Source organism: Moschus berezovskii, chromosome 14, assembly GCF_049115385.1.
Source record: "Moschus berezovskii isolate FMDL1 chromosome 14, NW_MosBer_1.0, whole genome shotgun sequence".
In the NCBI taxonomy this organism is placed as follows: domain Eukaryota; kingdom Metazoa; phylum Chordata; class Mammalia; order Artiodactyla; family Moschidae; genus Moschus; species Moschus berezovskii.
The window spans coordinates 11,550,068-11,573,041 of record NC_142473.1 but is presented as its reverse complement, the minus strand read 5'-3'; the positions used below and the strand labels follow the sequence as shown (position 1 = coordinate 11,573,041).

The 22,974-nt window shown below is 39.9% G+C and overlaps 1 protein-coding gene across 3 annotated transcripts in view; it reads left to right on the top strand.

Moving 5' to 3' along the window:
- The window catches only part of ARHGAP42 (Rho GTPase activating protein 42), a 348,184-nt gene that overhangs the window by 229,165 nt on the left and 96,045 nt on the right, over positions 1-22,974 (top strand). For 2 of the 3 annotated variants that reach the window (XM_055422895.2, XM_055422896.2), the window contains one exon: positions 21,315-21,416. The exons of the other annotated variant lie outside the window; for it this stretch is intronic. In XM_055422895.2, the coding sequence (XP_055278870.1) occupies positions 21,315-21,416 (102 nt within the window). The remainder of the gene's footprint in view (positions 1-21,314; positions 21,417-22,974) is intronic. 3 annotated transcript variants of the gene reach the window in all.

The following is a 22,974-nucleotide window of genomic DNA, read 5'->3' as shown; positions in this document are numbered from 1 at the left end:
CCTTCCTGCCTATCTCACTGTGACTCCATCTGTTGCATCTTTGGTTGGGGAGCACCTTCTCTGCTGGTCTTCAGGTCATTCTCACAGAGAGTGGTGGAAGGTAGGTCAGGGCTGCTCTCACTCTGCCATTCTGACCCCACCACTTCCTGCTGTTTCTTCTGAAGGTCTGTGTTTTTACCTCCACTGACAGCCCTTCATGATCTAAAGCATCTCTGCACCCAGCACCTGATCCTTGGTGTTTCACTTCCCCCAAGTTTCAGGCCGGTGATCTTTTGAAAGTTCTTTTATGTTTATGTCCTTTCATGGTTTAAAGGTCTAATTGGTTTTTGATGACTCTGTATATAATCCTATAAGTTCCATAAATACCGAGTATTCATTATGTGCTGTGAACTATATTGGTTTGTCCAAAAAGTTCATTCTGGTTTTTCCCTCAGTTCAGTTCACTCACTCAGGTGTGTCTGACTCTTTGCGACCCCATGAATCGCAGCACGCCAGGCCTCCCTGTCCATCACCAACTCCTGGAGTTCACTCAAACTCACCTCCATCGAGTCAGTGATGCCATCCAGCCATCTCATCCTCTGTCTTCCCCTTCTCCTCCTGCCCCCAATCCCTCCCAGCATCAGAGTCTTTTCTGTTGAGTCAACTCATGAGGTGGCCAAAGTATTGGAGTTTCAGCTTTAGCATCAGTCCTTCCAATGAACACCCAGGACTGATCTCCTTTAGAATGGACTGGTTGGATCTCCTTGCAGTCCAAGGGACTTTCAAGAGTCTTCTCCAACACCACAGTTCTAAAGCATCAATTCTTTGGCAGTTAGTTTTCTTCACAGTCCAACTCTCACATCCATACATGACCACTGGAAAAACCACAGCCTTGACTAGACAGACCTTTGTTGGCAAAGTAATGTCTCTGCTTTTTAATATACTATCTAGGTTGGTCATAACTTTCCTTCCAAGGAGCACGCATCTTTTAATTTCATGGCTGCAGTCAGCATCTGCAGTGATTTTGGAGCCCCAAAAAATAAAGTCTGACACTGTTTCCCCATCTATTTCCCATGAAGTGATGGGACCAGATGCCATGATCTTAGTTTTCTGAATTTTGAGCTTCAAGCCAACTTTTTCACTCTCCTCTTTCACTTTCATCAAGAGGCTTTTAGTTCCTCTTCACTTTCTGCCATAAGGGTGGTGTCATCTGCATATCTGAGGTTATTGATATTTCTCCCGGCAATCTTGATGCCAGCTTGTGCTTCTTCCAGCCCAGCGTTCCTCATGATGTACTCTGCATAGAAGTTCAATAAGCAGGGTGACAATATACAGCCTTGATGTACTTCTTTTCCTATTTGGAACCAGTCTGTTGTTCCATGTCCAGTTCTAACTGTTGCTTCCTGACCTGCATACTGGTTTCTCAACAGGCAGGTCAGGTGGTCTTGGATTCCCATCTCTTTCAGAATTTTCCACAGTTTATTGTGATCCACTCAGTCAAAGGCTTTGGCATAGTCAATAAAGTGAAATAGATGTTTTCTGGAACTCTCTTGCTTTGTCCGTGATCCAGTGGATGTTGGCAATTTGACCTCTGGTGCCTCTGCCTTTTCTAAAACCAGCTTGAACATCTGGAAGTTCATGGTTCATGTATTGCTGAAGACTGGCTTGGAGAATTTTGAGCATGACTTTACTAGCGTGTGAGATGAGTGTAATTGTGCAGTAGTTTGAGCATTCTTTGGCATTGCCTTTCTTTGAGATTGGAATGAAAACTGACCTTTTCCAGTCCTGTGGCCACTGCTGAGTTTTCCAAATTTGCTGGCATATTGAGTGCAACACTTTCACAGCATCACCTTTCAGGATTTGAAATAGCTCAACTGGAATTCCATCACCTCCACTAGCTTTGTTCGTAGTGATGCTTTCTAAGGCCCACTTGACTTCACATTCCAAGATGTCTGGCTCTAGGTGAGTGATCACACCATTGTGATTATCTTGGTCTTGAAGATGTCACAAAAAAACCTAAAAGAATTTTTTGGCCAACCCAATACTAAATAATTTACAAGAGATTGCCTCCGTTCCTTTTTTTAAGGACTTCTTGAAAGTAAAAGAGAAATTGTTATTCTCTCAGTCACATCCAACTCTTTGCAACCAGCCCACCAGGCTCCTCTGTCCATAGAATTCTGCTGGCAAGAATACTAGAGTACGTTGCCATTCCCATCTCTGGGTAATATTTCCAACCCAGAGATAGAACCAAGGTCTCCTGCATTACAAGCAGATTCTTTACCGTCTGAGCCACTGGGAAGCTGAAGGACTTCATAGGTAGCACTATTTTTATTTCTATTATACAGGTGAGGAAGGCTTCCATAGATATTAAGCAGTAGAATCAGGATTTGGGAGCAGACTGTATGACTTATCACTAAAGGCTGTGCTCATAACATATTATTTTATGTGGTATAGATATACTATTTTTATGTAATATTATTTTGTAATCAATAAGACAGATTTTAATGATTTTGAATTAAAAATTTTGTTTAAATGCTACCTGAACTATTCTTGTGTTCTGTGCCTCTGGAAAAAACTAGTATATTATTAATTTAGATCAATTTTACTTTCATAAACTCCATTGCTGAGCAATGGGATACCCTTTTATCAAGGATACTAATTAAAATAATCTAGTATCTAGAAGTCTTCTGGGGAGGTGGGTATATGGTGTTTTTCAAGAAAGAGCTCCATGTCTTTGAGGGCTGCACCTGCTTCACAGCTGTGTCATCCCATCACCGTGGTTCTCTCCAAGAGAGATGTTGTGGTTGATAATAAGAGGACTCTTAGCATCTCAGGGCAGACAAAGTAAATGAATGGTGGCATCTCTCCCTTATCCACAACTACTTCCTGGGTTTGAGCTTATTTTCTGGATGAATCTGATTCTTCTGAGGCATATGAGATAGATGAGAAGGAATAGTACTCTTCTGATGTGTGTAGTTTTCCTATACCACCAAGCAACTCATTCTTACACTACCTGCGGAATAGTGTCAGATCCCACAGGTTAAGGGTTCAGACCTACAAATCTGTAGTGTCCACCGCCACCCTGATCCCCAGACAGCAATGGCAAGTTCAAATTGTCACCTCTGCTTCTGACTGACTCACTGTAGGTGGGAGGTTCCCACAGTCCTCTCCTTGAATTTGAATAATTGTCTAGAACAGTTTACAGAACTCACAGAAGCCTTGTACTTACTATATAACTCGTTTATTATAAAAGAATACAATTCAGGAACAACCAAATGAAAGAGATGGGTAGGATAAGTCATGTGGGAATGGATGCAGAACTTCGATGCTCTCTTAGAACCTCTACAAGTTCACCAACCCTGAAGCTCTCCAAACCCTGTCACTGTGAGGTTTATGGAGGCTTCATTACTTAGGCATAATCGATTGCATCATTGGCTATTGATGATTGAACTGAATCTCCAAGCCCTTTCCCTTTCCTGGAGGTGTGCCCTCTAATCACATAGTTGGTTCCATTGACAACCAACTTCCATCTTTTGGGGCTTTTCAGAAGTCACCTTATTAACTTAAACTCAGGTGTTAATGAAAGAGATGTATTATGAATATCAAGATATATTTATCATTTTTATCACTATGGAAATGCCAAGGGGTTTTGGAAGCCCTGTGCCAGAAATGGGAATGAAGACCATATATTTCTTATCATAAATCATAATATCTCAACTCTTAGTCCCTCCCCCCAAAAGGAAAATATTTACTAAAATATGACTTTAGTTTCAAGAAGATATTTCATAAGACTTTTATCCACAGAAGAATCAGGACCAAAAACCCTTATAGCCTGTAGCAAATTCCTTTTTTTTTCCTGTCCTTCTCTCTTCCGAACCCAGTCCCCCAATTGACTCAATTTATATACATTTCTCAGACACTTTGGTCTAAAAACATTTACTGACCTTCTGCATGGCAGGTAGATATTTTTCTTAGACTTGAAAGTACAAAGATCAGTATGTTGCAGGAAATAACTCAGAGTCAGCAACTACTGATGGATGAAATAGAGATGTTGTACGTACACGTATACATGTGTGCTTGCCCAGTTACTTCAGTCGTGCCCAACTCTTTGTGACCCCAAGGACTGCAGCCCACCAGGCTCCTCTGTGCATGGAATTCTCCAGGCCAGAATACTGGAGTGGGTTGCCATTCCCTCCTCCAGGCGATCTTCCTGACCCAGGGATTGAAACAGCATCATCTGCCTCTCCTGTGTTCCAGGTGGGTTCTATATCCACTGTGTCATGATAAATGCTGAGTTAGAGGTATGTGTATATGGAAGGACTGATGCTGAAGCTGAAGCTCCAGTATTTTGGTCATCTGATGTACACAGATGACTCGTTGGAAATGTCCATGATGCTGGGAAAGATCAAGGGCAGAAGGAGAAGAGGGCATCACAGGATGCGATGGTTGGGCGGCATCACTGATGCACTGAGCGTGAACTTGAGCAAGTTCCAGGAGATGGTGAGGGACAGGGAGGCCTGGTGTGCTGCAGTCCATGGGGTCACAAAAAGTTGGACATGGCTGGGCAACTGAGCAACAACAGAGGTATATGTAGGTACATGATGCTTTGTGGACACAAAAGGCACTTGATCTAATGTGGAAGTCTGGTCTCTGAAAAGGTAATGCCTGAGGTGAATCGAAAGATGAGTGAGAGTTTGCCAGGGAAGAAGGGCCTTTTGGGTGGAACAGAGCCTAGCAAAGCAGGCAAGAGGTGCTGATGGTTTGTGGGCAGAACTTGTGGTGTGCTGGTGTTACCAGAACATAACATATGAAGTTGGAAGTGTTGCAGATGAAATCAGAGAGCTGTGTCAGTGCTGCATTACCAAAGGTCTAATCTGCTTTGCTTAGAGTGGACTTTTTTCTGTAGTTTTTTCTGTAATTTTCTGTAGTTTTTTCTGTAATTTTCCCTAGGAAAATTTACCTAGGGAAATGTGATAGTAAGAATTGTTTTAGATTAATTATTCTAACTGAATTATGGATAAACAGTAGGGACAAGAATACCATCTGCAGGAAGACCAGGTCAGTGCTAATTAGTTGGAAGATTATCTGGGAGACCTGAAGACCCTAAATTATTGCAGTGAATTTGAACTCTAGAAGGGGGAGTTTTGAAATATACTTTGAAGGCAAAAATCACAGGTAGGACACATGGATGTGGATGTTTAGGGAAAGGGAGCAATCTGAAGAGGTTTCCTGTCTTAGGTCTTAGACAAAGCTGTTGTTTTTTTTCTCCCAGCTTTGTGTCCGTTCACACATGCTGCCACCCCTCATGTCCATACAGTTACCAAATCATGAATGATTTCCTGAATTGGTACCCTTGTGCTTACTCCTGTATTTTTTTTTTTTTTAATTCAGGCCCCAATTATCTCTTGGCTCTACTTCCACTCTCAAATGCTTCTTTCATTTTGCTGCCAGAGAAATATCACTTAAAATAAATCTGATCTTCTCTGTCCCTAAGTTCAGTTCAGCCGCTCAGTCTTGTCCAACTCTTCGCAACCCCATGGACTGCAGCACGCCAGGCCTCCCTGTCCCTCACCAACTCCTGGAACTTGCTCAAACTCATGTCTGTCGAGTTGGTGATGCCATCTCATCCTCTGTTGTCCCCTTCTCCTGCCTTCAATCTTTCCCAGCAGCAGGGACTTTTCTAAAAAGTCGGTTCTTTGTAGCAGATGACCAAAATATTGGAGTTTCAGCTTCAGTATCAGTCCTTCCAATGAATATTCAGGACTGATTGCCTTTAGGATGGACCAGTTGGATCTCCTTGCAATCCAAGGGACTCTGAAGCGTCTTCTTCAGCACGAGCAGTTCAAAAGCATCAGTTCTTCAGCACTCAGCTTTCTTTATAGTCCAACTCTCACATCCATACATGACTACTAGAAAAACCATAGCTTTGACTTGATGGACCTTTGTTGGCAAAGTAATGTCTCTGCTTTTTGTATGCTGTCTAGGTTGGTCATAGCTTTTCTTCCTAGGAACAAGCATCTTTTAATTTCATGGCTGCAGTCACCATCTGCAGTGATTTGGGGGTCCAAGAAACCTCCCTCCAAATAAAAATCTACAAATGATGTAAAGCATAGTTTTTAGGGTCTAAAACTTTTCAACATGTGCAAAAATCTTATTCTTTGGCAGCCATAAGTTAACTCCCAAATAGCCTCTTTGCACTTTGAAGTAGTCAGATAATTTTTGGTTCTGACCCATGTCTTGATTTACATTGATTGTGCGCTGGTCCCCTTTGTCTGACTAGTGCATTTTATTTTTTGCTTTGCTTTGTCCCTTTACTCCACTAAACTATTCGGGCCTTAAACATACACAGTATGTCTTGCTCATGTTTTTCCCCTAGAGACCTGATTGCCAGTATTCATTGAGTGAATAAATCAGAGTGTTTGGAAGGGAAGGGTAGCCTTCCCTAGATCATTCCTAGAGAAAAGCACTAAAGAAAAAAAATGTATATAATAAAGTGCCCTGAACCAAAAGCCCTGTGTAATGTGGGCAGAGGCTAAACAAGTTGAAGCAGTGGAAGTGCCTGAAAGATATGTTTTCCGTTGTATGTGTTTTTGAACTAGCTTGGTGGGCAAGCTAGCTGTGTCCTGGGAGTAATCTGCTGCTCTGAAAACAGAGACTTTGTGGCTCCTAATCTGCATCAGATTATAACCAACAGCAGTCAGTTTCTTGAATATTCTGCTTACTAATTGGTAAATTGTTTTATATTGATTGATTCAGGCTATAAAAGTGATGCTGTAGGCTTATCCCTGAGTCACACTGTCAAATCTGGTGTCTGAGCCCTGTGTTTAGAAAGTGTGATAAAAATAAGTCATTTTTGTAAATATAAATGGAAGAGATTATGTGCGACATCTGTCTAGAACCAAGTGAAGAAGAAAATAACATTTACAAAGAAGGACTTTTAATTGCTTCTAGACAAGTCTTAAAATGCCAGGGTTCTAGTCAGTCACTATAATTCCCTTGTACTGTCAAGTTAGCTATTGATTTTCTCTGCCTGTAAAACAGAAGCACTTTTTTATTTCTGGCTTTCCATGTAAACCCCATGACTGAGCTCGCAGAAAGACGATTCCTGGCCCGCTCGGTCATATTAGGTGTTACCACCTCTTGTCTACCAGCATCGTCAGATATACTAAGTACTTTAAAAATTCTTCCCTATGACTGACCTAAATAACTAAGGTTTAGTCCATTTCCTTTTGCTGTTTCCTCAACTGGAGTTGGAGAGCAGGTGGCCACCATGTGAAATACTCCGATTTTACAAGCACCTGAAAGAACTTGTACATTATTTCCTTCACCTTGGATTTCCCTCCTGTGCTCATCCCTCTGGGATGCCAAAAGCATTTGAATAACGTGGTTTCAGGTCGAGGGATCATTTTATAAGAAATGACAGAATCCCTTTTCAACCAATGCCACTATTTAGAGAACATGTAGTAGGGTGTATGTATGTGTTTCTTTATGGGATTAAATTAGAACTTTTTGAGTCTTAGGGTTTTAAATTGTACCTTTAGATCATGGCATCTGGTCCCATCACTTCATGGGAAATAGATGGGGAAACAGTGGAAACAGTGTCAGACTTTATTTTTTTGGGCTCCAAAATCACTGCGGATGCTGATTGCAGCCATGAAATTAAAAGATGCATACCCCTTGAGAGGAAAGTTATGACCAACCTAGATAGCATATTAAAAAGCAGAGAAATTACTTTGCCAACAAAAGTCTATCTAGTCAAGGCTGTGGTTTTTCCAGTGGTCATGTATGGATGTGAGAGTTGGACTATAAAGAAAGCTGATCACCGAAGAATTGATGCTTTAGAACTGTGGTGTTGGAGAAGACTCTTGAGAATCCCTTGGACTGCAAGGAGATCCAACCAGTCTATTCTAAAGGATATCAGTCCTGGGTGTCCATTGGAAGGACTGATGCTAAAGCTGAAACTCCAATACTTTGGCCACCTCATGCAAAGAGTTGACTCACTGGAAAAGACTCTGATGCTGGGAGGGATTGGGGACAGGAGGAGAAGGGGATAACAGAGGATGAGATGGCTGGATGGCATCACTGACTCGATGGAGGTAAGTTTGAGTGAACTCCGGGAGTTGATGATGGACAGGGAGGCCTGGCGTGCTTTGATTCATGGGGTTGCAAAGAGTCGAACACGATTGAGCGACTGAACTGAACTGAACTGAACTGAGGCTGTTCTAAATTTATTTTATTCAACTTAAATTTATTGAATTTAAGGTTGGACTTACAGTAAAGAGAGAGGATATTTGGAATCTTGTTGTTGTTCAGTCGCTCAGTCGTGTCTGACTCTTTGCAACCCCGTGGACTGCAGCACGCCAGGCCTCCGTGTCCGTCACCATCTCCCGGAGTTTACTCAAACTTATGTCCATCAAGTCCGTGATGCCATCCAACCATCTTTATCTCTGTCATCCCCTCGTCCTCCTTGGACTCTGAGAGAGAACAAATAGATAACTCCTATTCTTAGCCTTTGCACTAAAATGAACTTTTTAATAAACTCTAAGTGTACTGTGAATAATATACAAAGTAGATTTGGTTGGGCTAAAACATTCCTTTTCACTTATTTGGAATGACCATGGTGAATGGCCCAAAGGTCATCAAATAAGAATTAAGGGGAGAGAAAACTTAGAATCAAAACTAATTGACAGAGAGCACAGATGGCCAATCTTTTCATTTAACTCACTGAAAGAAAATTATATGCTTTGGTATAAAATTTAACTTCCTTTGATAAGTAAGTAGTTTTGGATATTAAATCTATGAAAATTATAATACCTAAATATTTCTGTTGATTGGCATGTTAATAGTTGGAAGAAATAATAATATAAATTCATGTTAATCAATTTTGGAGTTTTTGCAGCTGCAAAACTAAACCTTTAGTAATTACTTTTGCTAATTCTATTTGGTAAGCTCCCTGATAAAGAATAATTCTATTTCATAAATCATGCTTTATGTACACTTGGTGGAAAATTTTAATTTAGCTTTCTTCATTGTTTACTTTAACATCTTGGTTGTTTTAAGGCTCAAAACTAGACTAAAATTGTCATTAAAAATATTTGTTAATTATTTCTTGAGAAATAGTGAATTACTCCATGCCTGGGAATTAAGCTCATATTTTACTTACCAAAGTCTTTTAGTTTTTCTATGTTATTTGATACATGAGAAAGAATTAAGCATTGTTTGTGAGTGATGTTTTTCAATTTTAGCACAATTGCATTCCATTAAAAATAAAAGAGATTTCTCAGTTATACACTCTTCTGTGATCTGAATGTATTCTGTGTCTACATGTATTCTGCCAAATAGTCCTTCGGGGTATTTCGGTATTTCGGCATCAGGTTTGACCAGCCCTCCCCTAGTTGGCATCGTTATAAATATGGTCTAAACGTCAGGGAGCTGTAGGAATGGTAACTTTGGTAATGTCGCAAGAGGCGACGATGACTCTAGACTACACAAACTACATCTCACAAGTGTGCTCATCGTGTTTATAGGATGAAACAGAGAGACTTTTTACTTATAGCAGAAGTGATATGTAGCTGTTTAAACTTCAGACACAAACAGCACTGCATGCTCAGCCCACACAGTGAAGAGTCTATTTTTGTGAATGAAAATTGAAATTTATTCTGAAGTTTGTGGCTCAAGTCACATGGCTTGGAAGTAGCCAAGTGGTAGCAATACTACCCGGCCTCCACATTGAACTGCCGAGTGGGCGGTTTCCAGCACTGGCAGCCTGCAGTGCTTTCTCTCCTTCCTTTAAGCTCTTCATGTTCTTGGCAATTAGTGTGACATTTTGAGGATTGGGTCTTATCTTTGGAGTATAAAACCCCAAGCTCAATAAGACTAAGGAGCAACTAAGATTATAGTAGCTATTTCTCACTAATCCCTACCTTACTGACTGCTGATATTGATCTTTTTGTATTAGGGATTGTTTGCCAGCTGGCAGGCCCACGCCATCAATGGCCATCCCTCTGAGGTGGTTCTTTTGGTGGGTATACCTAGGAAAAGCTTTATGTAGAGCAATGCCAGAGAAATAATCATGTTTGGTTTTCAGTAATCGAGCACTTCTTGATATGCTACTTGCCTCCAGAATGTTTAAGCTGAAGTCATTGAGTCCAACTGTTAGGCAACAGATAAGACGACCAAGGCCCCAGAGTTATTCAGTGTTCCAGGTAATATGATTGGTGATCAGTTCTAGAGGATAGCCATGACTGTGTGACAGTGTTTACAGAATGGGCTGGTTATAATTCATTCACTCAGCAGTTACACATTGAGACTTCTTTACTGGGAAATACCACATTAGCTGATAGCCTAGTAAAGGATTTCTCAGCCTCCACACTATTAACATGTTGGGCTGAATCAGTCAATCAGTATCTCTCTCTCTCTGACTCTGTCTCCTCGTCTTTCCACTCATCTGTATCCTAGGGAAGTCCTTCAGTCTGGCTGTTGAAATTAGACCTTTAGGCAGAAATACCCACAATAATAACGTTTTCGTGGAACTGTTCTCATGAAAGTACAACTCTTTTTAAGAGATGAACGTGATGTTGGAAGGCAGAGCAGAGGAAATGAGCAGAAAGGACATATTCTGCAGTGCCCGATCAGACTCTTTTCTTCCCTTGTTCGAGCAAAGGTTGAGGGAGGAGCACCAGGCATTTCTGGGAGGCTTCTGGAAGCCACCCCCACTGCAATGCTTCTGCTCCTATTCTTCAAACAAAACTTACCCACATGGTCACATCTCCTTGGTAGGAGATTGGGAAATGTATTCTTTATTTGTGGCAGCTGTGTGCCCTGCTATAGTCTGGGGTTCTATTACTGTGAAAAAGGATGGCATGCGGCCAAAAAGGGCTTTTGATAAAAGCAGTGGAAATTTAGAATTCCATGAATTCTGCATACAGGAGAGGGCTGTTCCGAGCTTGGACTCATGTGACTAATTCTTTGACCTTGACCAAGACACTTTAATCCCATGGAGGATGGGGATCATTTTCTTTTAAAATGTTAAAACTGAGCAGCTGTGTTAGTTATGCTCATGTTGAGAAAGATCTTGTAATTTAGTCTGAACTCCACCCTTCTGCTGTTTGAGTGGCCTATGGTTAATTTCCATGAACCTCTTTTTTCCACTGTATAACATGGGAGTCGTGATAACGCACTCTTTCTTTCCTATTTATGAACATGAGCTTTTAGAAAACCCTCTGATAACAAAATATATAAAACAGGCTCAAGAGAACAAGGTTGTGAATGAGTCAACAAAGCCCTTAAAAATGTTATACTTTCATTATCTAAAATTGCAAATATAGCACCCTCAATAAAGATAAAATCTTATATCTGCATCTTAGGAATGTGTGTGTTGGTGTTGGGCACAGTTTATGCTCTTCCCAGACCCTTGGGGTTTGCTCAGAAGAGAACTCTGGCCGAGGATTGTCGCGTCTTATTCCTCACAAGCGATGCACAGGCTCATAGTCCCGTTGGTTCTTCCCCATCGTGTCTGGACCCTTTATGGATTGCCGGGGGGCCCTGGGCTCTGGCCTCTCCTACAACTGTTGAGCAAGCAGGTGACAGTCCAAAAGGACTCAGGAGAGTTCTTATCCATGGGGCAGATGTTGATCACTTAGAAAGTGGCAGGTAAATCCTTGCTTACCCAACTGAAATGTCCAGAGGTGTGTTGATTTTGTGAAACCTGAATGGAGGTGTGCCTTATTGCATGAGCAACTGGCTGTTTCTCCTCCTGTTTCTGCAGTTAGTTCACGAATAAATGCTTGTATTTTCCTTCCTCCTTTCCTGTCTCTCTTCCCTTTTTCTCTACTCCTGCTCCCCACAGATTGCATGCAAGCTGTAGCAGGCAAGCTTTGCCTCTCGCTCTATTTTCTAGGAATTTTGCACTAAAAAAGTATAATATTAACATAATATGTGAAATTAAATTCTACTTGCTATGACTTTCACCCTGGGAGTTAAGGAAAGACACCTCTATCTGTTTCAGTCAGATGCAGGCTTCTCATGAGCATGCTGTTTCATAGTGTCCACCTTTTGTCCCCAGGTTAGTTCTTCCTTACATGTTATCAGTGCTTTTTGTTTTTTTAATTGAGTATTTAATTTCATTCTCCAAAGTCTTTGTCAAGCAAGTAGCAGAGAAATTTGAATGTGGGTGTAAAGCAGAGCTTTGTGTTACTTTTAATTAGGAAATCCCTATATTACTCAGGGTAATTTTCCAAACTTTCTGTCTGGAGTGTGTTCCACACACCCTGCCTGGAGTTTGCTCAGTTGTGTAATTTAGTTTTATCCATGATGTCATGCCAGAGCCCATAAGACTGTAGCGACTCCAAGTGTTATGCCCTGAGTCCGGTCCCCCCTAACTGGTAGAATAAGACACTCACAGCAATGCAAAAGCAAGAATAGGGTTTATTTCTAGCTCGAGCTAGGGCGCCTGCCCCTCCCAGCGCAGTGGAATGCAGACAACAGCCCCCAGCCCAGGTCACAGTGGTTTTTATAGTCTCAGATTACATAAGCACCTCTTTTTGTTCAAAAGATCAAGCTGGCAGAAGCTCATTGGCCAGTTCATGTGCACGCAGAAGCTCATTGGCCAGTTCATGCGCGCGCAGAAGCTCATTGGGCAGTTTATGCGCCCATGGGGTTTTTTCTGGGGGATTTCCCTTTTTTCTTCTGATTGGCCCAATTTTTGGCGCTGGCAGGATTTTCTTAGGGAAGAGTTTCTATGAACTTAGCCTCCACCCTGTCTCCAGGAAATGGAAACTTAGGCCTAAGCAAGGTCTCATGGCTACTCAGATGTTAGGGCTCCTAACACAAGCACTGTCCACCCACCCAATCCCAGTCCTCTCTGTCCTCACACAGCCCAAGAGACAGTTAACAATCAGACATCATCAGAAACCGTCAGTAGCATTCTCTGTCTCGCCCACGGTCTAAAGGGCATTATAGTTCCTCCTTTGCTTCCCACTCTTTCTCATCTGTTTTTCCCTCTTTTTTCCTATTTCATCCATTTGTTCTCTTTAATGTTTTTCAGTGCAGTAATTTTTCCTATAAGCATTGATTTTTCTACATCCTACACATTTATTTTAATTATTTTAAAATTAATCTATAATTTTAGATAGTTCAAAATGCTTTTTTAAACTCTCTTTTCAGATTTCTTTAAACCATGTGTCATTTAGAAGCTTGTTTAATCTCTAAGTATTCTGTGATTTTCCAGCTATCTTTCTGTCATTGATTTCCAGCTTATTTCATTGTGCTCTGAGAATGGTTGTATTATTTTAAATTTGCTAAGATATGGCCCACAGTGTAGTTTGTGTTGGTAAATGTTCCATGTGAGCTTGAGAAGAATGTATAATCTGCTGTTTTTAATGAACAGCATTATATCCAGTTGGTTGATGGTGCTTTTGAGTTCAGCTGTGGTCTCACTGATTTTCTGCCTGTTGGATCTGTCCATTTCTAGTAGATGGGTGTTACAGTCTTCATCTATGACAGTGGATTTATCTATTTCTCCTTGAAGTTCTGTCAGTCTTTGCCTCACATATTTGATGCTCTGCTCTTATACTCTGCATACACATTAATGTATGTGTATGCTCTGCATACACATTAAGAATGATTATTTTCTTTGAAGAACTGACCTTTTCAGCGTTTTGTCATCCTCTTTCCTTATCCCCAGTAACTTTCACTGTTTTGGAATCTGATCTGTCTGACATTAACATAGCTACTCCTGCTATCTCTTTTTTAGTGTTAAGCAACGTTTATCTTTCTCTCTTTGCTCTTAATGAATATGTGTCTTTACATTTCAAGTTGGTTTCTTATAGAAAACATGTAGTTGAGTCTGGCTTTTTGGAATCACTGTGACCACATCTGTGTTTTGATCAGTGGATTTTGACCATTCACTCTCACAGTGATGATTGATATATTTGGATTAATATCTACCATATTTGCTGTTGTTTTCTACTTTTGCCCTTGTTCTTTGTTCCTATTTTTTTTCTTCCATTATTTTTCTGGCTTTTGTGATTTTAATTGGGTACTTTATATGATTTCATTTTCTCTGCTTTCTTACTGTATCAATTATACTTTTTAAAAACATTTTTTAATGATTGCCCTAAAGTGGCATTATAAATTCCTCCTCTGCTTCCCACTCTTTTCCATTTCTCATCTTTTTTTTCTTTTTTTCCCTATTTCATCCATTTGTACATTTACAAATTTGTACATTTGAAATGTACATTTACAGCTAATCCAAATCTACTTTAGATATAATGTTGCACTGTTTCACAGGTAGTGTAAATACTTTAGAATAACAAAATTTCTCCTGTCCTTGTACCATTGCTGTCATTTATTTCACTTAATCATAAACACACATATATACATAAAGGAGGGGGAGACTTTTATTTTAGAGTGAATGGTTACCTTTAAACTTTGCATAAAAATTTGTGTTCCCAAATGCATTAATGTCATTGCAAAATGCATCTTGATACATTTGTATACATTGAATATCTTCTCCGGAATTTTTGAAGACACATCCCTCCTGGGACTCTAATCTTAACTAGTGCTTTAAAGTTCATAGGCTTATTTGTCTGTCTGTTTTCACAGAAGGTCATATTACCATTTACTTGGGAATTTTCTTTGCCTCTTTGAACTGTTGTTTTCCTAGGTCTCATGTCTTGATTTTTTGGTTTATTCCATCATTTTAGTTGAGCACATCCCTTAGTATCTTTTGGAAAAATGGTACAAATTTTTAGATATTAATAATTTTGAGACCATATGTTTGTAAATATTTTTATACTACCATGAATCTAGATTGACAATTTGGATATAGAAATCAGAGTTGGAATTCATTATTTCTCAGAGTTTTAAAGGCACTGCACCTTTGTTGTATAACTTCCTGTGATGTTATTGTGAACTCATTGGTTTCTGATGATATTTATTCGACCTCTGTTTTTAGATTTTTGTTTTTAATCATGGTTTTGTAATAGTATATGATATATCTTGCAGATATTTTCTCATTTATCGTGCTTTGTATATATTGTGTCATTTTAATATGGAAACTTTTTTTATTAGTTCTGGAAATTTTCATGATTTTTTTTTTTTTTGGTCGTTCCTCCCTTCGTTTTTCTTTCAGTGCTTCTGTTAGTCAGAGGTTGGGTTTCCAGGTTAATCTCCTAATTCTCTTATCTTTTCTCATCTCTTCTTTTGTTTTATTCTTTCACTCATACCTCATTCACATTTTCTTTCTTATACAGCCACCATTCTCATAAGTTTAATGTGTATATATTTGTCTTACAAAATTGATATTATGTTTCTATTCATGACTTCAATTTACATAAATGATTTTGTGTTACTTCCCTATTTTGCATTTTGTGGTTTTCACTCAGAATTATGTTTTAAGATCCATCTATTTGTAGTATTTCCTTCATGCCTGCCACTTTGTGGTGTGCTTCTATTGCATTTATATTCACCAGTAAATACCCTGGCTATCTTCCTGTCCCAGGTGGATCCTCTTTCATGTTTCCTTATGGACTTTTCTGTGAGGATATTTTTGGGATGTGCACCCAGAAGCTAGTTTTTAAGTCACACTTACATACCACTTAGAAATGTTGACTGCAACATTTCTCTTTAAAAAAGCTGTACCTGTACCCCCTTTTTGAGTTCCTGTGTTTCCACCATATATGAGTTCCTATGTTTCCACATGCATTCATTCAACCTGTTATTCACCTTTTTAACTCTTGCCAACCAATATCTGATACATATAATGTGATATCTCAATATTTTGCTTTCCTCTTATTAATGAGTTTGAAAAACTCTTTATATGCTTGTTACCCTTTTGACTTCCCTCTTCTGTTGGTTATCCCTTCATATCCTTCATCTGTATTTTTGTCTGTTTTTCTATCTTTCCATTTTTTAAAAGTGAAAGTGAAAGATGCTCAGTCGTGTCTGACTCTTTGTGACCCCATGGATTATCCAGTCCATGGAATTCTCCAGGCCACAATACTGGAGTGGGTAGCCTTTTCCTTCTTCATGGGATCTTCCCAACCCAGGGACTGAACTCAAGTCTCCTGCATTGCAGGTGGATTCTTTACCAGCTGAGCCACCAGGGAAGCCCCATTTTGTAGGAGTTCCTCATATAGGCAAATATGAAACTTTTGGCTGTTATGAATCTGATCACCTGGTGGTGGTAGTGTAAGATAATTGGAATGGGGAAGATGTGGTAAATTATATTGGTATAACTCTGCAGAAGCCCTTTTGAAATGTCTATATTTCAGCAGATTGAGGAGGAGGGACAGGGTGGGGAATGGTTTGGTGCAGTCACCCGCAGTTGGGATGTTGCTGTGAAAGCCGTATTAAGGGTCTCAACAACCTGAGTTTCTGGATACCAGGAATCTCTTGGGTCTAAGGAATATCCAAGCAGCTGTTCTTTTTGAGACTTAAAAATGATGATGTCACCCTGGGTCGCTCTTCCGAGCAGTGAGGAAATCCCACTGTCAGAGAAGGAGGAAGTCTAGCCAAGACGGGTAGTTAGGGCCGTGTCTTGTCCTCTCAGTGCCTAGCACAGTGCCAGTTCATAAGAACTGCGCATTTGTGAAACAGAAATGTATCTATTGGTATTTATTATTACTCTTTACATGACTATTTCTGCTACTGTGCACTCACTTAGAAGGATTTTAAATATGTATGCTTAGTGCTTATTTAGCTAATGGTTATACTGACACGGTAACATAAATAGTTGCATAGGAAATTTTGCAATATCCTGTGTGGCAATTGTAACCTTGAAATTGTCTTAAAAATTGGATGCATGAATTCTAAATGTGTGCTTCGTTAAAAGAAATATAGAAAATATTTTTTCATTGCCTCTACTTAAAGAAAATTGATCATGATAATGTTAAGATAAAGGTTCCTAAAGCAGTTGTTTAAACAAAGCTTTGCAGTTGTTTTTATAAAGAAAAAACAATTGGATAAAGCTTGAAATATATCTGTTTTTGACTTTTTAGGTGTTTTGGTAGAGTCTATTCCCTTTGATACCCTCTTGTAGTCTCAATAGAAGATGTTGATTTGGCCTTGTATTTAACATTTATGTATAAATTTGTGATAGACCTATAGTTTATATGAGTATTTTGACTTATTTTTTGCCTATTTGTTTGTTGTATATCACAACTTTAAGACTGACACTTGGAGTTTTCTTCCCATTCCTTCAGTTCAGTCAGTTCAGTCGCTCAGTCGTGTCCGACTCTCCGTGACCCCATGAATCACAGCATGCCAGGCCTCCCTGTCCATCACCAACTCCCAGGGTTCACTCAAACTCATGTCCACAGAGTCGGTGATGCCATCCAGCCATCTCATTCTCGGTCGTCCTCTTCTCCTCCCGCCCCCAACCTTTCCTAGCATCAGAGTCTTTTCCAGTGAGTCAACTCGTCGCATTAGGTGGCCAAAGTATTGCAGTTTCAGCCTTAGCATCAGTCCTTCCAATGAACACCCAGGATTGATCTCCTTTAGAATGGACTGGTTAGATCTCCTTGCAGTCCAAGGGACTCTCAAGAGTCTTCTCCAACACCACAGTTCAAAAGCATCGATTCTTCGGAGATCAGCTTTCTTCACAGTCCAACTCTCACATCCATACATGACCATGGGAAAAACCATTGCCTTGACTAGACGGACCTTTGTTGGCAAAGTAATGTCTCTGATTTTAATATGCTATCAAGGTTGGTCATAACTTTCCTTCCGAGGAGTAAGCGTCTTTTAATTTCATGGCTGCAATCCCATTCCTTAGCTCAGGGGATATGATGAAAGTGCAACATAATCTCAGTTGCTAATCTTAGTTGCTAAATAATAATGTGATCGTGTGATCAGAGTAAATACAGTGTAACTTGGAACACAAATTGATTTCAGACCTTGAACTTATCTTACACATTTGCCACTATAATTGGGTTTGGGGATTAATGTGCCATTTTTGATGGCATTTTTTAAAGATTTAAAATATACACATATAAACATATCACACATATATATGACTTCATTGTACGTGACTACCTGGTTCAGATGCACTTATTGTGGATCTACAGAAAACGGCATAGCATTATAACATAGTCTCCATTTATTTGAGTCATGTTATGACAATGAGAAGTCAGTAATCACATACAGCGTTTAGTGTAAAGATTCATGCATTATTTTCCCTTCCTTCTGCAGCACTGGTTTTGGAGAAAATTTTTAGCTTGATATCCAGAAGTACACAATAGACAATCGATAGCAGTGTGGTGTTCAGTTATTAAAACCAAATAGGACCTGACTTACATGAGAGTAAATCATGGCTTCTGGGGGGAGATGTGAGTCACAAACAGTGCTCTTTGTTTTCAAGAATATGGTTCCCTAGATTATAGTTGTCCTTCATGTGCCCTCCTCTTTCAATTCAACTCTTTAATTTTATACTAGAACTGAATGTGTTTGTGTTAGCTGCATCATTGGAACCTTTGAGTAGATCTCTTTTGTTGGCCTGGTGGTGTGAAGGGCCAGGGTTTGATTAGGAGTCCAGGAAGTTCTTCTGGGAATGATTTTTGTCTTGCCAGGAATGCTGGTATGTTGGCACTGAGTTAACATTTCCAAAAATGCCAGCAAACACTGAACAACAAAGATGCAAGTGTAGTTACCACAGCTGTGCTCCCTTCTCCCCCACCTAGTTTCTTCTGCGCACAGTAAGAAATTTTAAGCCCCCTATTGTAAGTTGAAAGTGAGTCAGTTTCGCGTATTCATCTCTAAGGCAGCTGGTTGCCCCCCCATCCCCTACAGTGCTCATGTATCACAGGGATTGAATTGAGGCCATTTGTGCAGAATCGCCCCCTGTATCATGGATATCGGTTTTTTGATCAAATGGAATGTTTGTGAGGGACTATAATGCCCACTGTTACAAGAGGAATAATTTTGCATGTTCATTAAATATTTATTGAGCACTCTCTCAAAATTTTAATTTTAAGAAGCATAGGATATATATATGATGTAAATTTAGGATATGCATTTCCCTGCTACAATGTAGGACTTGAACACCGTTAAGAGACCCATTTATAAAATTAAATGAACATTTACAAAGCAGAGGAAACTGGTGAAGCGGACTTGTGAATGAGGTCTGTTTAAGCTGGATGCTAAGAGTAACTCTCACTTGAAGCTGTGGCTGTTAGAAGAAATAAGCATTTATATTTATAGTCTGTATAGAAAAAAGAACAGGCGCTCAGAATGGCTAATGAGAGAGGCTTTTGGAAAGATTGCTTGAGCAGGTCAGCTGTGGGCATAAAATGCCGGATTAATAAGCAGACAATGGAATGTTCACTCAGGTATCTGTTTCAACCATGGAGGGACAAATGCCTCCCGTCCTGAACCTTGGATTTCTTTGCTTCCTTTTGGCTCCTCTCCGCCACGTTTTGTTGTGCGAGTTCCTCCACCAACCTTCTTTGGATGGGAATGCCACTTGATATTTTCCAATTGTGTTTCGCCTAGTAGAGCCACATTTTCTCCTTAAATGATAAAACTCCTTTGAAGATGTGACTCCCCTGCCTTATTCACAGGTATAACACAGCAATGCACAAACATTCCCGCACTTCTTCAAAGGTCTAGAACGCTTACAGCAGAACCCTACTTGTTCTTCTCATTCAGGGCAACTTTACCAGTTAAGTTTCTGAAGTTCCATCCATGCAACTACATCATGATGGGTTCCTGGAAATACAGTTGAGTGGATGAAAGTTTAGAGTGCTACTGGATCAGAATAGAATACCTTCATCTGTTAGTCTGGATCTGACACCCCGAGTTGTGAGACAGACGGACCAGAGGCCTGCCTGTCTTCTCCTCTCTTCCCCACTTCCTCCCAGAGTCTCCCCTCCTCTCCTCATCCATCCATCCACCCGTTGTTTCTAATTAATCTCCTCCAAATATTTACTGATTCAAATAAAAGAAAACCATTATCCATAATAATCACAGAGCTTGTTAAAAAGAGCTGTCTGAATCTCTATATGAGGGAAATAGGAATCTACATTTTGAGTAGCCTTTAAAATACTAAACTCTGATTAATGTGGTCCAGACATTGCACATCAAGAAGCACTGAGATAAAAGGAAGGAGTAGTACTTCTTTGGCCAGTGAAATTTATGACTATGGTCATGTAGTATTTATTTCATATGGACTCGTAAATGGAAAAAACATATCCGGTGGATAACATGTTTATAGTTGGAGAAGATCATATGTCTAGGCATGCCCTGTTCTCTTTAGAACTGTATTCTGTTTGCATTTCTATAGAAGTATGCCTTAGGGGAAAGGCATTCTCTTCCAACAAAGGGCTAGCCTGGTTACAGCTGAACCCATAAAACAATGTCATTTTAGGCACTGCAAAGGTCAGCTATTAAGTTATGTTGAGTGTATGATACAGATGATTCTAATCCTTTTGGTTTGACTTTGAACTGGTCTAATTATTTCACACTACCAGTTTGTGAAGATTTATTTTACTTTTTATCAAGAATGTGCTATTTGAACAGCCCAGCCAATGTGAAACTGTTAAATTAAACCCGTAAAAAGCCACTATACTTCAAACTCCCAATTTCCTCCAGTGAACTTTTTGTTTATAATAGCCCCTCCCTATTTCCCCTTCTCTATAAAAGACCTGTTGTTGTTTAGTCACTAAGTCATGTCCACCCCTTTTGCTACCGCATGGACTATAGCCCACCAGGCTCCTCTGTCCATGGGATTCCCCAGGCAAGAATACTAGAGTAGGCTGCCATTTCCTTCTCCAGGGGATCTTCCCAACTCAGGAATTATCGAACCTGTGTCTCCTGCATTAGCAGGTGGATTCTTCACCACTGATCCACCTGGAAAGCCCATAAAAATTTCTTCTACTTAAAAAAAAGAGAATGATTTGTTTGAAATATCAAGCATCTTTTTTTGTGACTTGGGAAATATTATGATTCCTTGCAAAGAGTTTGTGAGTGGTCTCTAAACTGTTTGTATATTAACTCATCTGAATCACCAAAAAAGCCTAAAAGAGACATTTTTCTCTTGGCTGTGTCCCAGACTTCTAAGTCAAAATTTCTTGAGGATCAGTTATAGAGTGCTCAAAGGGATTCTACTATAGGCAGCCTGCCTCCTCCATACTATAGTTCTATGAACTTTGAGAGCAGAATACATACTCAGATGATTTTGCTTCATATCTTTCTTGCTACTTCATTAAGTTTTCCACATAGTTGAAGCTCACTGAATCTTTACTAAATAATTTTATTGGATGCTTGATGGAAATGATGGAAATCAAGGTTATCTTGATTCTGTGATTTGAATGTTTCGTTGTTTTGTGATCTTCTAGGATGGAAAGAAGAAATTTGACAAAGAGAGTGAAAAATACTATTCCATTCTTGACAAACATTTAAATTTGTCTGCAAAGAAAAAGGAATCTCATTTGCAAGAGGTAAGTTTTTCCAATTGAAATGTGAAAAGAGCATTAGCATTGTCATGTGAAGTCCAGATTTCCAAAAATAGACATTATCTCAGGAGACAAATCTGCTCCTGTTTAATAAAATAATGATAATAAGAATATTTAAGCTAATTGAGCATTTGCTATAGATAGACAGGCTCGGTGCTGAGCATTTTATGTGGTTTGTGACATTTAAAATTAACAGTTCCAAGAGAAAATTTAGTATTTTCTTCGATAATGAAAAAGAGTGAAACAAGGCTATTTCTTTTTCTTCCTGTTGGGCATATTTTAAATAATTGCTGCTGCTGTTTAGTCACTAGGTCGTGCCCTACTCCTGTGTGACCCTATGGACTGAAGCCCACCAGGCTCCTCTGTCCACGTGATCTCCCAGGCAAGAATCTTGCTGTGGGTTGTCATTACCTTCTCTGGTGGATCTTCCCAACCCAGGGACTGAACCTGCATCTCCTGTGTGGCAGGGTGATCCTTTATCACTGAGCCACCTGGGATGCCATTCTAAATAGCAACACTTAGAAAGCATCACTACGAACAAAGCTAGTGGTGGTGATGGAATTCCAGTTGAGCTATTTCAAATCTTAAAAGATGATGCTGTGAAAGTGCTGCACTCAATATGCCAGCAAATTTGGAAAACTCAGCAGTGGCCACAGGACTGGAAAAGGTCAGTCTTCATTCCAATCCCAAAGAAAGGCAATGCCAAAGAATGCTCAAACTACCGCACAATTGCACTCATCTCACACGCTAGTAACGTCATGCTCAAAATTCTCCAAGCCAGGCTTCAGCAATATGTGAACCGTGAACTCCCAGATGTTCAAGCAGGTTTTAGAAAAGGCAGAGGCACCAGAGATCAAATTGTCAATATCCACTGGATCATGGAGAAAGCAAGAGAGTTCCAGAAGAGCATCTATTTCTGCTTTATTGACTATGCCAAAGCCTTTGACTGTGTGGATCACAATAAACTGTGGAAAATTCTGAAAGAGATGGGAATCCCAGACTACCTGACCTGCCTCTTGAGAAACCTCTATGCAGGTCAGGAAGCAACAGTCAGAACTGGACATGGAACAACAGACTGGTTCCAAATAGGAAAAGGAGTGCGTCAAGGCTGTATATTGTCACCTTGCTTATTTAACTTCTATGCAGAGTATATCATGAGGAACGCTGGGCTGGAAGAAGCACAAGCTGGAATCAAGATTGCTGGGAGAAATGTCAATAATCTCAGATATGCTGATGACACTACCCTTATGGCAGAAAGTGAAGAGGAACTCAAAAGCCTCTTGATGAAAGTGAAAGAGGAGAGTGAAAAGGTTGGCTTGAAGCTCAACATTCAGAAAACAAAGATCATGGCATCTGGTCCCATCACTTCATGAGAAATAGATGGGGAAACAGTGGACACAGTGTCAGACTTTATTTTTTTGGGCTCCAAAATCACTGCAGATGCTGATTGCAGCCATGAAATTAAAAGACGCTTACTCCTTGGAAGGAAAGTTATGACCAACCTTGATAGTATATTAAAAAGTAGAGACATTACTTTGCCAAC